The sequence below is a fragment of the Mixophyes fleayi genome, chromosome 1 (assembly GCF_038048845.1).
Source record: "Mixophyes fleayi isolate aMixFle1 chromosome 1, aMixFle1.hap1, whole genome shotgun sequence".
In the NCBI taxonomy this organism is placed as follows: Eukaryota; Metazoa; Chordata; class Amphibia; order Anura; family Limnodynastidae; genus Mixophyes; species Mixophyes fleayi.
Genome location: NC_134402.1, coordinates 335,201,064 through 335,217,844, shown reverse-complemented (window position 1 = coordinate 335,217,844; position 16,781 = coordinate 335,201,064). Strand labels below are relative to the sequence as shown.

The window sequence follows — 16,781 nt, the reverse complement described above, 5'->3', positions numbered from 1 at the left end:
GAAAATAAGAAATAAAATACCGATTGGGATTGATATGAATGGTAAGTCCTGGGCACACTGTCCTTAAGTTTGTGTTCTATGGCGTCAAACAGTGCCTGTGTAGTGGGGCAGTCTAATAAAATATGCTGAGCTGTTTCCCTTCTTGTGATGCAGTGAACATATCTGCACAGGTTCTGGGAGTGCATGAATGTCTTGAGAGGCAAACCGCCCTGGATAGCCATCCATGCTATATCTATTAATCAGCTGCTTGGATGCCAGGTTCTCCCACGCATGTAGAATAGATTCCATAACGTCTTTAGCTCTGAGGACAGTTTTTGGCTTTCACAAGTCTGTTTTAAGTCCCTCCAGATGGTGTTCCCTCATCAATTTTTCAATATCCTGGTAAAACCAAGGTGTAGTCCACTTGTAAGGAAAGGAGCTGTTCAACTTGTCCCAACCAAGGGACCTCCAAAGAGGCAGGAGAAAAGTGTAAGACTCCCTCGTCATGGTCTTGCAGATGGCAACAAGAGGTGGGCAAGCTTGGGCCGTGTACTGCAGAACAGGAAGGATCTCATTGCGCAGCACCAGCGCTTTCCCTTCAATGTCGATGTTTCTGAGTCTCCACAAACCATCTTTCTGTCTGACTGTTGCCAGTCCCTCTTCCCAATACTTCAGGGCTGTTACCTTTCCACCAAACCACACTCCAAGAATCTTGCTGAAGTCTGACTTGATTGTGAAGGGGATTGCAGAGAGGGATGGCAGGTGCCACTGCCCGAAGAGCATCGTCTCTGATTTCCCGCAGGTGCCCTGAAGCTTGGCCAAAGCTCTCGCAGTTCTGGACAAGTGCTGTCACCAAACGCTGATCAGCGCAGAAGACAGTGACATCATCCATGTAGAGCGAGCACTTGGCCTCTAGATTATCTATACCCGGTGCGGTGATGCCTCATATCTATGGATTCCATCTGATGCACATTGTGAAGAGCTGTATACAACAAACAAAAAGGAAAGGTGAAAGAGGGCAGTCCTGTCTGACCCCAGACAGGGCTCAGATCTGGATGAGCAGTCTGCCCAATGACAACTGCCCAGTCTCCACCAGTTTATCCTTCACATTCCAGCCACAAAGTTGATGATCCAACAAGGACTGCAGTTGTCTTTACAGCCTCATGAAGTTTCTCTTTCACTCACACGTCTGTTGTCTTCCCTTTTTCTGAAAGAAACGTCAAATTTTGACCTTAACATATTTTCAGCAGTGAGATATGCAATCAAAATATAATTTCTCCATGTGATGTAGGCATCCCAGCTCCTCCAACACATCCTTCCTTTCCAGCAGAGCACATTTCAATTTTCAGGAGCCTGGGCCAGGAGGAAAACCATTGCCCAGAACCCGCTTGAAGAGAATGGCCCTGTTGTCTGAGAAGAAGCAGGAAACCATGACATGCCTATTCTGCCTCACTGCTCTCGAGGTAAGCACAAAGTCAATCCGGGAATGCACTGAGCCATTGGGGCGGCTTCAAGTATAATTTACAGAGCCAGCCCCCATGGATCCCACTGCATCTCACAAGGATGCTTCGGCTACCACCTCCTGTAGCAATATAGAAGTAACATCTAGCTTAGCAGTGCTGCTAGTACTAAGTCCCCCTTCCTCTATAGGACAGTTAAAACCCCGACCATCACTACAGCCCTGGTGGTTGAACTGGGCTCCCAGGGTCTGGAAAAGCTCCAAACGCTCATTCTTACCAGGGGATGCATACACACAGATTAGCCTGATAGGCTCACCCGCCCAATCTCCCGCAGACAAACTCTGAACGGAATCTAGTCTGAAGAGGATTCCCCTGATAATTGCGGTGACCCCCGCAGACTTATTCACTTCCCCCAGACCAATAGGAAGGGCCCATGAGACCACTGCCTACCCATATGTCTAGAAGAGCTAGGGAAAGGCAAACAACATTCCTGCAACATGTAAGCATCACATTTCTGACTATCAAGAAAAGTAAACACAGACTGATGTCTAATCTTATCCTAACACCCCTCACATTAATGGTAAAAAGGAAACAATTTTCCATTAGTTAGGAGAAAAAAGAAAGTTAGCACATACAGTACATTAGTTATTATCCTTGTCAGGTGGGTCTTGGTCCAGTCTGCCTGTGTCCTTATGTTGAGATGGGAGCAGACATCTCTCTCCCAGCTGGTCAAAAATTCAGATGTCAGGCAGTTGTAGTGATTCATCCACCTTCAGCCCCTCTATTTACGAATCCTGAACTGCTGGCTGCTCATCCACCATCTTTTCCTTAGCCCTCTCCTGTGGAAGGGGTTCCTCGTCAAGCTCGACTGCTGGCTTCTTGGAAGATTCAGATTTGGCATCTTGGCTGTCCAGCTCTTTCCACTTCCTCCTCAATTTGTTCTCCTTACCTGATGCGGACATGAGGGGGAAAATCTTCCAGGGAAAGGGAGGGAGCTGCTGTAGAGTCGGAGGGGCTTAGTGCTACTACAGGGGATAGAGGAGGGAGGATGCGGCAAGGGGAGGGGTGAAGGAGGCTAGAGAACGGAAGCGCATTGGAGAGAGTGGGGGGGGGGGTTGTGACAGCTGGAAGGGAGGGGAGGAAGGAGTGGGGAGGGAGGTTAGAAGGTGGCTGGGAAGAGAGGGGAGATTGGAAGTTTTCTTACCCACTCGTGGCTGTGGGAGGGGTTTCTGTTGCTTCCTTTGTGCTGCAGGGCAGGAGTAGGTTCACTTTTCAGCAGGCTCTTCACGGCTGCTGCAACATAGGTTCTGGCCCTCTTGGGACAGTCCATGTAGATGTGGCTGGCCAGGCCACAGAAGTTGCAGGATGTCTTGGGCATACCCTACCACTCTGCAATTCCTGCAGGCTGAAACTTTGTAGGCTTTCCACATGTGGTCACCTCCCCCTCAGTTCCTGCAGTTTCTTGGCTGATCGGCATCATGAAGAGGTCCTGCAGAGTCACCCTGTTTCGTTGTCATTCTTCCACAGCCTGACAAAGATGGACCACTTGTCTGTCAAGGATCTTGGAGGGGTCCTTGACCACGGTGCAAAAGCGGCTCAAGAATGAAGTGCTGCCTTTGGCGGGTGGGTGAGGATTGCGCATGGAGACTGTCACCCTTCTTTCCTTTCTCTGGATGGGACAGTTACCCACAAATCGGGCAAATGGGGATTCCGATCTTGCTGAATTCACCGCCTCCTAGTTTCTCTTACAGAGGACTATGGAGGTGAAAGTTATGTAAAAGATGCCCTTGATGTAGCTCTGGATGCTGAGGGTTTCAGCCTTCAAGAATCTTTGTTCAAGGACCATCTTCAAAGGTCTCAGGTGTGAGGTCTGGAATTCTTCCTTCCACTTCCTTTAGCTTGACGACGACAAACTGCCTCATCCAGGGTGGCAGTTCTATGAGGGGCATCCTGGTGGGCTGCCCTTGTCCTGGAGAGGTGGAGGCAGAGGTTCCAGGCTCATGAACAGGCTTTGGAGCAGGGGTCTTTTCTCTCTACTTCCTAGGGACAGGAGCTGGGGTAGAGGCAGGAGTTGCAGCAGCTGAAACCATCTTCCAGGCTCTTCCTGCTCTTCTTCCTGGAGCAGAAGGACTTGAAAAGCTGGTCTGGAGGGCGATCTACTACAAGGGAGCAAAGCTATGCAGATTTCTTCCCACTGAGCATGGAAGAGCAGGATCTTCCGCTGAGAAGAGGGCTTCTTTTCCTGAGGTTGATCTTGAAGTTTTCTTCCAGCCGGCAGGATTTAGCAGAGCTTCTTCCCCGAAGTCGATCTGCCTCGTTGTCGTCTTTCTTTCTCAACCAGATGTTTTTATCAGTTTTGCTAATGCCTGAAAAGGACCTTTGCGGCCAGAAGAAGCAAGATGCAGCACAGCCTTAAACAGTTTGAACCCTCACCAGTGTTAGATCATGGGCTGGAGCTTTCCACAATCAATATTACGACCACTAGGTGTTGGGCCTGATAAGAACAGATACTACACTTGATCTTACCAAAAGGCAGAGAAAGAGGTAAAGCACCGAATAATTGAACATGTACAGGGTCAAAGTCAAGCAGTAGATATATCAAAAGCCTAGTGAATCTTTGCTACTTAGTTGCTTGATGGAGGCTATTACAAACATATGAAAATGTAGATAAATGGCACGTTTTATGCAATTTTATGGTGGTCTTCCCGCAATATTTTGCAATTGTCAATGTATCACATGCCAGGACCGCAGTCTGGTCCCGTCAGTCTTACCTGCTCTGAGCAGGGATGTTTCCTGGTGCCTCTTCTTTATGTCAAAACCCTGGCTCTGAGAAGCGATGGCTTCTTTTGCTCCTGCTGTATTTTCCTCGCTGTTTCAGGGAGTCCTCATTTGCTTTTCAGTGTTACTCATCCGCAGACATCACTTTCTCGTGTTCAGCTTGCTGTTCCGCTGATTCCTCGGTTGCTGTTCAGTGCTACTCATCCACAACTATCGTCTTTTCAACTTCAGTTCGCTGCTCTACAGCATCTCCCTGCAGAGTTCCCTCTAATCCTATATTCTTCATACTGGTCTCGTCTAGCACTCTCCTAGAGGGCCTCGACCTGCGGGGTAGTGGCTGCAAAGCCCATACCTCCTTACGGGGGGTTCCTGATGAAGACAACCTGTCCCTTTATACTCTGCGCCTCTGGGTAGAGTAATGTCGAGGTAGACAGGCTCGTGGATCCTATACTTCTGCCTAGAATTATGACACAATGTATCAATTTAATCTGTGTTATGGGTCACCTTGAGATTCATGGTCCATTGTGGCATTCATTTGAGTGTATGAATTGTGAAACAACTGCGTGAACAGCATTGTTTTCATACTTATGGAAATGTAGCACTGTACACTTCACTCCTGAATATTTAAACGAGGCCCACTTGCAGGCTGTTATTCCTGCTTGACTTTTGACTTTAGGTTTACAATAGTCACCTAAGCTAAGAAACTATGGTTACTTACAGTCTTGTTATGGATTTTGTTTCAGACAGGGGTGTGTTAATACCTCTAGATACAGGATATTAACATACTGGGGTGTTTATGATCCATAGGTGGCAGGGACTAATTGGTGTTTAGAGGTTAGTAAGTGGAGAGTAAAATCTGGTTTCAAAGAGGAGTTTTTTGCCTTTTGGTCTTGAAGTAAAAAGCAATAAGCATCCATTCACACATTCATCCATTCATAGTGCTTTAGTGTCAGAGGTGGCATGTCAAAGGCACAGTTAAAACGATTGATATCTAAGAAAGTATGTATTTCTGTAGCACAAGCAGTGCATTTGAGGTTGTAATGTCCTATATGTTAATTAATTAGTTTGATAATATAGTTAATGGTATCAAGTCTCCCTTAAAATAAGTTCTAAGGAATTCCCCTAAATTCCATCCATTCATCTATCCATTGATTGATTGATTGATTGATCTATCCATTTTGTGGGCTGAATCAATATTCATGAGAATATAATGTATCAATTTACTAGAACTTAGTATCTCATGATTTTTGGCCATGTATTGCCTTTTTGATGTCACTGGTTCCTGTTGAATTGGTAGGCTCCCCTCTTGTGAATATTGGTTCAGCAAACAAAATGGCTGCCTCCATTGAATGTGGGCAATGGGTAAATGCTAAAACTTCTCTAATGAAATGACTAATTTTAGTGGGATATTGTGAATTTGCATAGTTGGTATGTCCTAATAACCACTGTAATACTTCCTTTGCTCATGGTATCTGATCATACAACTTAAACATGTGTGGAAAAATACTGGACATTTTTCAGAAACTGTATTCAACATTCATTGTTTCAATGTTAGATCCACGTGCACTGGTTAATATGCGCTCTTGCACAGGTTTGTCACATTTCACATATCAAGGCCAGCTTCACTGTGTAGGTGTAAATAAATATATAATTGTGTGCAATCCCTTTTTCTCATTGGAAGATTTGCAGCACACACCTCACACCCATTAAAATTACGTTTAATGTTTGTGGTTTATCTTCTGCGTCGGAAGTGGTTAATGTCATAATCTTTTCCGATTTATAGTCCAGGGGGTATAATTTTGTGAATAGCGTAGATGGCTGTAGTGAAGACTGGCTTTGCAACCAGTGGCCTCATTGAAATTTAAATTGACCTGCTTGGGGCTGCCTGAGCTGCTTCTCTGACTTATTGTTCCTGCTCACTGTGCAGAAATGAGATGCTGCATTCCACGGCCTAAGTGACCCTAGAAAACCAGCAAACAAGGCTATTTTTTCCAGGCTATATTCTGGAGGGTCATCTGAAGTGGTACTAAACATACGCTATCTAGTATTAAATGGTTTGCTCATAATTGCATTATTTAGGCAAATTGTCGACCCTGTGATATTGGTATCATGCTGGCAGTTCGCACAGCTGAGCTATTGTGTTGCCACATTAATTGCACATATGTGTTTATTTTTACTGCTTGATTTGAAAATAGACTGTCATCTAGCTTTCATCAGTGTATGTAGTACAGTGGGATTTTTTTTCTTTCCCATATCCTATTGGCCCAGAGGAGATTTATTCTGGATCCATGGTAACAGTATTAGAACCAGGAGGATCTTCAATATCACGATGCTTTCTCCGACTGCTGCTATCTCAGGAGCTGCTTGATGGACTCTCAAGAAGGGCAGCATGTTTTTGTATTAATATGGCCCTTAAATAGATGACTCAAGCTTGCCATGAATTTCAAGCAGCTCTAAAACAGGATGATTTTGGTATCCCCTCAGCATTTGTATACCTGCACATCTCTCTGAATATTTTACATTGCCTCGTACACAGATATCATCTTCACATCAGCAGGACTGTTTATTGTAATGAGAAATCAAGGCACACATCCTTTTAAATACACATTGTGCTCTGTTTGGAGGGTAAATGTCGTTAATGGCTGCTTGTTTTAAGCAGGTGGAATAATCCAGGAACTCTAGTAATCTTGGAAAGGGGATGTTCCTGCTTGGAGGGGATGGAGGGGTTAATATCTTGTTGCTGTAATAGATTTCATAGCAGTGACTCAGTCTGCCAGTTCCTGAGAGAGCACAAGCTGCAATGCTGGTGCAGCTAATGAAGCAGGTTCCTGGGTTATAATCCTCATTTCTCTCATTCTGACCAGCTCCTCCTCCTTTCGTTCCTACCTTAAAGTCGGACGATGACACCTCAAATTTTGATGAACCGGAGAAGAATTTACGGGGTTTACCCTCTTCGTGCCACTTGAACGCTGCTGGTTTCTCGGGCGAAGATCTACCGTTTGTGGGGTTTTCATATATAAAGGCTCTTGGCGCATTCGCCAAATCTGAGTAAGTAAAATGAATGTGTGACTGTCCTGTCTTGGCTGAAGAATGCAGGTTTCTCTGGCCTGCAGTGCTGTTTGTATGCTATCTGCATCACGCTACTCCTGCTGACATTAATACGTATACATCTAGATGGATTCTTCTCTTTTCTCATGTAGCATTACGGCTGTACAGGAGATGGCTTTCTCAGTTCTTCTTTAAAATATTTGAGAAGTCACAATGTGCAGAGAGTGTATAGGCTATTAAACCACTACCTTGCTTTGCTTTAGTGCGATCTGAATGTAATTCGATTTTGATCGCCTATAATAAAAGTCAATAGTAGACACTTACAAATAAAACAAAAAATTTAACAGGGAATTGTCTAAATTAATATGTCAATATTTGTATGTTGACCTGAAGACCCTCTAAATCAATTTGTGAATTGTGACCTGCTTGTTCTTTTTTAAGGAGACTGCTATATAACACTTATATCTGAAGGGATTCAGTTGGCCAAAAAAAATATATATATATATATTAAAAAAATACATACAATATATGAGCTGTTTATTTCATAATTAAAAAGCAAATGTTCCCTGCAAACTTTATATAGATAGGGTGGATCCCTTGTCTCAAAGTCTGACCCTGGTAAACATGTCAGGGGTATGCAATCAGGTTACATTTAATGTACTTGAGACCAATTACTGATGATGTAATTAGTCTTCTGATTATTGAGGTTGTAACACCTTGGAAGATGAAGGAACATCATGGCTTTTTGATGAGTGTTTGATATTCCATGCAAGCAAATTTATCTGCATAGTTCCTGCAACAGTGCAAGTGTGTCTCATCTACATTGTGTGAAGAGTAGCAGCACTTCAATAACCTGACTGGTGTTATGCAATCGGTGTTTATGTATTCGTGAGCATTATTCTCAATTGCTCTTCACATTTTGAAACATGTCTAGGTGATGCACGGTTAAGATCTTTTTTTCTTCTGACCCAGTACTCAAAAATGACTTAGATGTAGAATTAACTGGTAATATTCTATATAGCTCTGTTCAAGTCTCAGGTGTTTTAAACTTTTGTATTGCTTATTTACACTCACTGTGCATACAGTACACAGTTAAATATTCATGTATATGCTAGAGTTGTTATTTAGCTTTAATATATACCTAGAAATGCATATGCTTGTATCCCCTCCTATAGATGATTCATTTAGTATTATGTAAAGAGTAATCACACTTTGATTTGTGGTGCAAACTTCAGCTTTCTAAATCTGCTTATTTTCTATTTTGCTCAAGACTTAAAATAGTAATATTAGTGGTAGTACATTAAAATTTCCAGAGCTAATTTCTTAGAGGTTTTGTTGTTTCTATCAAGAATCACTGTCGCATATCATTGACTTAATCATAAAGTGCATCACTTTCCAGACACCTATTACAGGAAAATAATATATTTTTATAATGTTTATAAATATTCTTATTTATTTAAATAGATGTGATGTTGTTTACTGGATAACCCACTACTTGTTTTATGCTTTTAAAAACTATCCACTAATTATTTTGGCAAAAAATATACAAGGATTATTTCTAAATGCCCTTTGCGTGATTTGACATTGTATTTAATTAGCTTCTAATGTGACCCTGCCACCTAGTTATCTGTCAGCCGCTGGCGATGTTTAGTTTATTTTTCTCCTCTCAAGTTTGCAAAATCAAGGCATTTTTTATTTGGTTATTCTTTAATATGTGTTCCACAAGGCCTAGAAGGAGTGCCTCCATATTCACTTTGGCAATGTTCCTAAAGATTGACATTGGCTTTGCAAAACCAGGAAGCACTTGACCATTTATGATTGTTAATGTAATTTATGAATACTTCATAGATACTTGTTTGCGAATGTGCCAAACCTCTCATTTCCAGTTTATGCTGAATAATGCTGCTTTATTGTTAACCGGACAGAGTATGACAAATTGATATCATGTTGTTTTAGATTTTTTTCTAAATCATTATTGTCCCATAGAAAGGAAGATGTGCTCCTCTGATGTCACGATGACTGAGATTTGTGCTGCTTGAGAAATGAGTAATGGTTGGATGATGACTCTGGCAATGACTATGTGTGTTTATCATTATTTTTTTTGTGTGGCAGATGATTGGTAGAGGGGTGCATTATTTGGTAAATGTTAAGGGATTGAGATAGAACTAAGATTAGCAGGGGTTTATGAGAAGTGTTCTAGTTGAAGAAACGCAGGAAACTATTGATACTGATGATAATAGTGCATTAAATGAACAATAATGATAAATAATTTTTATGTTTGTGCTGAGCACATATATTTGAAGAATAGCTATTGGCTTTGAGGAATAAATTAAGCAATAAGCATCTGGTTGTGCTGTACATTATTTAATATCTTTGTATCCTCTATTGTTCAGGTCCATTGTGTCTGGCTTGGACTCTCCAGCCAAGACAAGCTCCATGGAGAAGAAGTTATTTTACAAGAGCAAAGAGCTGCAAGAAACACAGGACAAATGCCACAAGGTATTTAAATCAACATTTGGCCTCCCTGTTTGCAGCAGAAATTTACTAGCGCTCCTGGGGATCAAGAGCTTGTTTTTATCTTTTGGGGCATAAAGCACTTTGACAGCAAAACTCTTCCATCATACAGATGATCTCAGAGCTTGACAGTCCTTTTATTCTCAAAAGTCTCAACTATCTACTCTGGATTTCCCACCTTTAGCCCGAGTGTAGGAAAACTCTACTGCTCTCTTCATCGACGGAAATGATAATCTGATGCTTATGAGGTTTTTCAAAAATAATACAACTTTGTTCCTTTCGCATATAAATTATTTTTTTCTACTATTTGTATGCGACCTATGATCTTGGGCAAAAAGACTGTCTGGAATCTTATTGTCCCCCCATATTTGACACTTTCTGAAGGACTCAAATGGTTAATTCACAATTTATGTGATGATGAGGCAAACCATCTTCTCCTCGGAGCTGGATTTGGGATAATACTAAAGGGACATAAGCAGGTGAACATGACTATCTTACTGGCAAGCTGTGTGCTGTGGGCATTTTCTTCGGACTATATGTAAATGGGAACAGCCAGCCTGTGGATGACTTTATGAGCCCACCATTAGAAGAAGTGAGCTTGCTGTGACAAATTTGTGCACTAGTTGTGGCAGTAAATAGGTCTTCTTTTTGGACACAGATTTGCCACCAATGAGCTGTTTAAATCTTTCATTTTTGTATATGTTACAGATGGAGCAAGAAATGACTCGACTACATCGTCGGGTGTCTGAAGTGGAGGCTGTTCTCAGCCAAAAAGAAGTTGAATTAAAAGCATCTGAAACACAGAGATCTCTCCTGGAACAAGACCTGGCAACCTACATCACAGAATGCAGCGTGAGCATGAAATTACACGTTTCGTTGGGAATAATCCCTCTTTAATCTCTGTTACTAGAGACCACGTGGAGTGCAGTTTAGGGGGTCTAAATGTATATCATGCAATTAGTGGTTCAAGGTAAACATGCCAGTATGTTCTCAATTATGAATAACTTAGTAGCATAGCATACATTGTTCTTTCTTTTTAATTTTTTCCCAACAAGATTAAAAAAAAAAAAAAAAAAAAAAAGAAGAAGAAGCTCCTCTAGAATGGTGACAACAATGGGTTAACAGCACACAGACTATTTAGGCGACTTATTTTCTGTTGCGTAGCATTTGGGGTTACAGGGCCTTAGATTGTAATTCATTCTGTACTAGTAGATTGGAATAACCCACTAACTGGGTTATTCTATACAGATTAATTAGAGGTAAAATGGAGTCTTAAAGGTTTATGTAGTAACAATTACACTTTAACAAGAAAAGTGTGTACCATTTGCTGTTCTTTAAGTTGGCTCTACTAAATATTTAAATTTTGTTAGATAAAATATCTATCATGGAAATCAAATTCTGTAGACATAATGTTGCTTAAAAAAAAATTGGATATTGTATAATTTAAGTTTTAAACTGTTCAATATTTAATGTTTTTCTTTTTGTTTTTTGAACATTGTCTACAGCAATTTTTTATTTAACACTTTCAACTATGTGCCTCTTTTTCATAATGTAGTATTGTCATAGGCATGTTTGTTTGTTTTCCTCTTAAACTGTACTGCTTCTAGCAAACATTACTTTGTTAATCTTAACTGCACTAATTTTTACCTCACTCGCATATCTTTTAATTTCTGATTTAAACTGAAGTCAGGCACATTTTAAGTCTCTTATGCTCAATTTTTGCTCTCATTTCAAAGCCTTTGATTGAGATTGAATCAAGTGAAAAGTTGCTCCTTCCCATCCTTTCCAATTTCTCTTTGCTCAATGCTATGGAGTAATTCCCCAAATTTTAAGTAAAAAAGAAATGAAATTTAATGGCTTGTTGTTATTTACTGAAGGTAAGTTTATACAGGAGTAAAAGCTCTAATAAAATAGCACAGTAACTGTGTTATTACATTGAAAGACTTGCAGGAGAATTGCTGGTGGTGACCCTGTGTTTGCGGTCACAAATCTTTAATAAGCATTTCCATTACCTTGACTAGCTGAACTAGAAAGCTGTAGCCTTCTATGCACTGCACATTCTCTCCCAAATCAGTGTAATTTCAGGTGCCACAAAAACACTCCTCTGACGCTTGCCGTCACCTAGCCCACCCCTTGAACATGTCCTACTTTATCAACATCTTTCCTTCCGCCTTCAAACATGCGCTTGTCACTTCCATTGTCAATTAACTATCTCTCGACCTTGCCTCTCTCTAGCTACCGCCCCATATCCCTTCTCCCATCACTTTCAAACTTCTCTAACATTTTGTCTACAACAAGCAGGGTAGTATATAATTAAGGTGAAAGATGGCAAGAGCGTGGATGATGATCTTGGTTACACCCAGGGAGTGGAAAGGGTGAATTCTTGGAAATGTTGCAAAGTTGGAGGTGGCAGGATTGGGTGGAAGTTATAAAGTTGAGGGAGAAGTCCATGAAGACCTGCAGACAGTACACATGGGGAATAGGGGAGAGCGTGACACCATCATGTGGCAGTGGCCTGTGGAAAGGCAATATGCTCAGTTTTGTATATATTGAGCTTCAGGTAGTGTTCAGCCGTCCAAATGGACATGGAAGACAGGCAGTGAGAAACTTGGAATGCAGGGAAGGAAAGGTAGATTAGAGTGTCTTTGGCATAGAAGTGCTATTGGTGGCTGAAGGAATGGATGAGTTGACCGAGTAAAGAGAGAAAAACACAGGCCAAAAACAGTGTCTTGGGATACCTGAACAGATAGTGGGGGGAGGGGGGTGGGCAGACACCAGAGGAAGAGACGATGAAGGTGCGATCAGAGGGGGTATGGTGATTAACCAGTAAAGGATGGTGTTAGGAAGTCCAAAAAAGTCTAGGGTTGTCAAGAAGGAGAGGGGGGCGAAAACGACAATGAGGTCAAGCACAAATAATTTTTTTTCAGACTCTACAGAAACAAGTATGTTTAACTATTATCTATATACTGATTTTTTTATAACTAGGTTGCAATTTTGCTGATTTTCCTCTTAAAGACAAAGTAGCATTCCTTTTAGTACATATTGGGGTGTTAAAATCCTAGATATAAATATGAAACTGCACATACAGAAGTTGACTAACCAGAATGTCACATACTAGCATATGTTAAACAACACGACCCGCCCCCACTCTATTCCAGACCTCAAATATTCCATCTGCATGCATGGAGAACATCACTTACTACTTACATGGCAAACAATTCAAAGTTGATGCTATATGGTAGTACTTTAGGGAGAGAGTGGTCCCACCTTCTGAAAAGTCTCCAATTACCTCTTGAACTTTGGATGCAAATAGAATTTATTGAGCATACTTGTTGTCTTCTCTGAGTCTCCTGCAGGTTTCATCAGAATATGATTCTTTAATCTAATCATATAATCTTAATGTAATATAAGTTATTTATGCACATTATTGTTGTTTTATATAGTTCATCATCAATATGGGTATTGATCTTGTAATGTTATGTAGCTGCACACCGTTGCCTCTTCTCACCCCACCTTTTTCCAATTTTACTTTAAAAAGCATATTGGAAAAGTTCATGTTTTGATGTTTGCAAATGTTTTTATTTTTTATTGTAATAGATTCTTACATTTCTTCAATAAATTGAAGTTAAAACAAATCACTGATTTCAGACCACTTACATAGCAGATGCATCCAGAGTTCAGTTAGTTGTATAGCGAACACATGTGATTAGGTGACACACTCATAACCCAAATAGTAATCTAAAGGAATACTGACAAAATAGGTGGTCAAGCCTTCAAAGGAGCAAAGTCAGGTCATGTGCTAATACTGGTGCAGTGTGCTCAATTGGTACATTTGTATTTCTCTTTAATCCTATGAGGGACACTGGACCATAGGCTTTAGAGGCTCCAGTTGGACTTTGACACTAGGGAAATATTCACAATGCTTATGTTCCTCTCTCCTCCATATCTCTGCAAGATTTTATTTTTTTTATAGAGTGCCACTGGGCAGGGTACTTTTTTTTTATTTTTTTTTTTTAACTGTTTCAATGGCTGTTAGATTTTAATAAGTTTACTTATACCTCAAGAGTGTAGCTACAGTTGTTTGACTCTGACAGCTGATGGCTGTCAGAACACTGGAGCTGCACAAGGAGGCGCCATTCCTATTGCCTCCTCTTGCCGCATCCCACTACCAACATGGGATCGCTTTCCCCAGTGGGACCAGTCACTGCTGCCATAGGTAGTGACTGGAGGCATTGGGAGTGTCTGATTCCAAGGTTTCTCCCCACGAGGAGGTTGAAAAATCTGACTTGGAGATTGATTATCTCAGCAGTCACGCATTGCACCCTGAAATGTGGTGCCTCAACCCGCCCCTTTTTCTATCATATTTTGTACACGTGGGGTTAGCCAGATATTGACAAGATGGCATCTTGGCTAAAACTCAAGGTGCAGCGGTTTTGCTAAAGAAGCAGAGATCTGCAGGCGTTTCTTGTGTATGCCATGACGGTCTAGTGGGATTTCCACTGCTTTATCTGTTCCCTCCGATGGCGATTCTGTCCCACTTCAGCAAAAAGATATAGAGAAGTGGTCCAGGTGCTATTGGTGGCACCAGACTGACCAAGATGTTCGTAGTATACATACATTCTCAGCATGTCAGTGGGTCCTTTGTTGCCTCTCCGTCTAAGGAAGGAACTGCTAACTTGGGGACCACTTTACCATCAGAGATGAGCATGTCTAGCTTTAAAGGTGGGGCTGTTGAATCCATGATCCTTAAAAGAAAGGGGTTTTATGTTGCAGTACTATAATTAGATCTAGGTAGCTTATCTTGGCAAGAATTTTATAAAAGGGTGATGAAGACTTATGTTTCTTGGTGTGGAAAAAAATAATTTCTCTTTCATCCAGTCTGGGGGACACTGCTTACCATGGGTTGTGGAGGGGAGCACGGGAGTTGGCACCTAGCTAGTTAATCTTTAGCACTGCTAACAGACCCCTCCCCTCTACAATCCCCCCGCCTCTTCCTCCTCAGTTTTTTCTAGGTGCCCAAAGGAGTTGGGCTTATTTGAAATGGCTAGTCATTTATTTAATTTATTTTATATATAACTTTAATTTTTTCTTTCTTTTTTACAGTTCAGTTAGTTTAGGGCAGAGCTGGGAGTGTGTTCTACATATAGAGAACACAATCACAGAAGCTGGGCAGCGGTGACAGGACTCTGTCAGAGAGAGCAGACTGCTCTCAATGGCAGAGCATTAACTTGCACGGGATAGAGTGACAAGCGGTCTCACCGGACCGCTGTCACTCTTGGAGGCTCAACGATTACCGGCGCTGCCATTAGGCATAGAGCACCGCCTATTGCATCACCTCGCCGGCGGCCATGATTTTTTTCAACGGACCGCGGAGGTCCAGAAAGGAGGAGAGAAAACGGGGCCATACCAAGATCCCCCCTCAGGTGAATAGGAGGGGGCATCGGGGTACTAACGCTGCAGGAGACCTCTAAGAGGCCTCCATAACTCTGCCAAATACATCGATAAAGTTCCTTTTAAAAAAAAAAAAAAAAAGAGGAGAGACAGAAAGCTGCAGAGGGGAACTATCACAAGAGCTCCCCTGCTCTCGGCACAGATGGTACAGTCCGGACTCTGGCGCCAAACAGAAGCCCGGGAAGGAACTTATCTCCAAGGGAGCAGGCACCAGGACACTGCTGTTGGACTTCTCCCCTGAGTGGCCCTTTTGGCTTAGTACCAATACCCTTTCTTTAACCATTTACTGACTGTTTATGTGGTTACAGGAGGGAGGCTAGTAGGATTGCAAAAATCTTCTTACTTGCACATATATCTTTTCATTGTTACACACATACAAGTACAGCTTTTATTACACAATAGTCTGTTACATGTTGTCTACTGTCTCTCTCAAAATATCTCTTATCTAAGTGTGTTTGGTGTGCTTTTCCTTTTAAAATGACAGAAAAGGGAAAAGGCCCTATGGCAAAATATTTTACATGTTCTAGATGTAAAGTTAAATTACCTAATGGGCAGAAAGACCCGTTGGCGCTCTGCTCAGCCTGTGAAGGAGAGGTCCCCTCTGCGCAAAACCAGCTCCTTCCAGCCCCACTGACGGAGGAACCGGCTTGGGTAGCTTCCCTGACACAGTCGGTTTCCTCTTTGGCACAGATGGTCTCCCAATCGAATCAATTATGGACTAGTGTGGCAGCGTCTGTGACTAATAATGCTATTACTCCTGTGGGGCTCCCTGCTGCCACGGTTTCTACTGAAACGGCTAGAGCAGGACCTTCCTCTTTGCTTACGGACCATCCGCCTGTACCCACAGAACCGGCATGGTCCTCAGAATTTATTAAGGGTTTGGATAAACTTAACCAGTTACTTGAATCCCCAAACCTTCCCCCAGCTAAAAGAAAGTGGCTCAGATCCGCTAATCCTCTCATGGTCCTTTCTGATTCAGAGGGACTTTCAGAAGAGGAAACAGAATCAAATTTTAATTCTGACTAGGTTCCATCCTCGGAACAGGAAGAAGTCACTAAATATCAATTTATTGACGATTTGGTTTTAGCGGTGAGGCAAGCGTTGGACCTCCCAGAAATGGAGGATCCTAGTCCTAGAGACAGAAGTCTCATTAAAAAGGCCAAAAGGAAGGTTATTCGTTTTCCCCCTTCTACAGAACTATTGCTGAGGGAGCCTGGAAACAGCCTGATAAAAAGTTTTCTGTTCCAAAGAGGTTCTCTTCCCTGTATCCGTTACAGGAAGAGGACGTGGCTCGCTGGGAGGAAATTCCGAAAGTAGATACTCCTGTAGCCCGTTTGGCCCGTCACACTCTCCTTCCGGCCCCGGGCTCAGCAACTCTGCAAAATACCACTGACTGCAGAGTGGAATCCCAGTTAAAATCTATATTTGTAGCAGCGGGTTCTTCCTTTAGACCCACGTTTGCTTCAGCTTGGGTTACCAAAGCCATGGAAGCATGGGCAGACCAACCGGCACAGACCTTACAGAACCCAGAATTGATTACCCTAGCGTTAC

The 16,781-nt window shown here is 42.0% G+C and overlaps 1 protein-coding gene across 1 annotated transcript in view; it reads left to right on the top strand.

The window, feature by feature from the left end:
• The window catches only part of CIT (citron rho-interacting serine/threonine kinase), a 122,336-nt gene that overhangs the window by 25,768 nt on the left and 79,787 nt on the right, over positions 1-16,781 (top strand). The window contains exons 10-12 of the mRNA XM_075214796.1: positions 7,082-7,265; positions 9,659-9,764; positions 10,488-10,631. Coding sequence (XP_075070897.1) covers positions 7,082-7,265; positions 9,659-9,764; positions 10,488-10,631 — 434 coding nt within the window. The remainder of the gene's footprint in view (positions 1-7,081; positions 7,266-9,658; positions 9,765-10,487; positions 10,632-16,781) is intronic.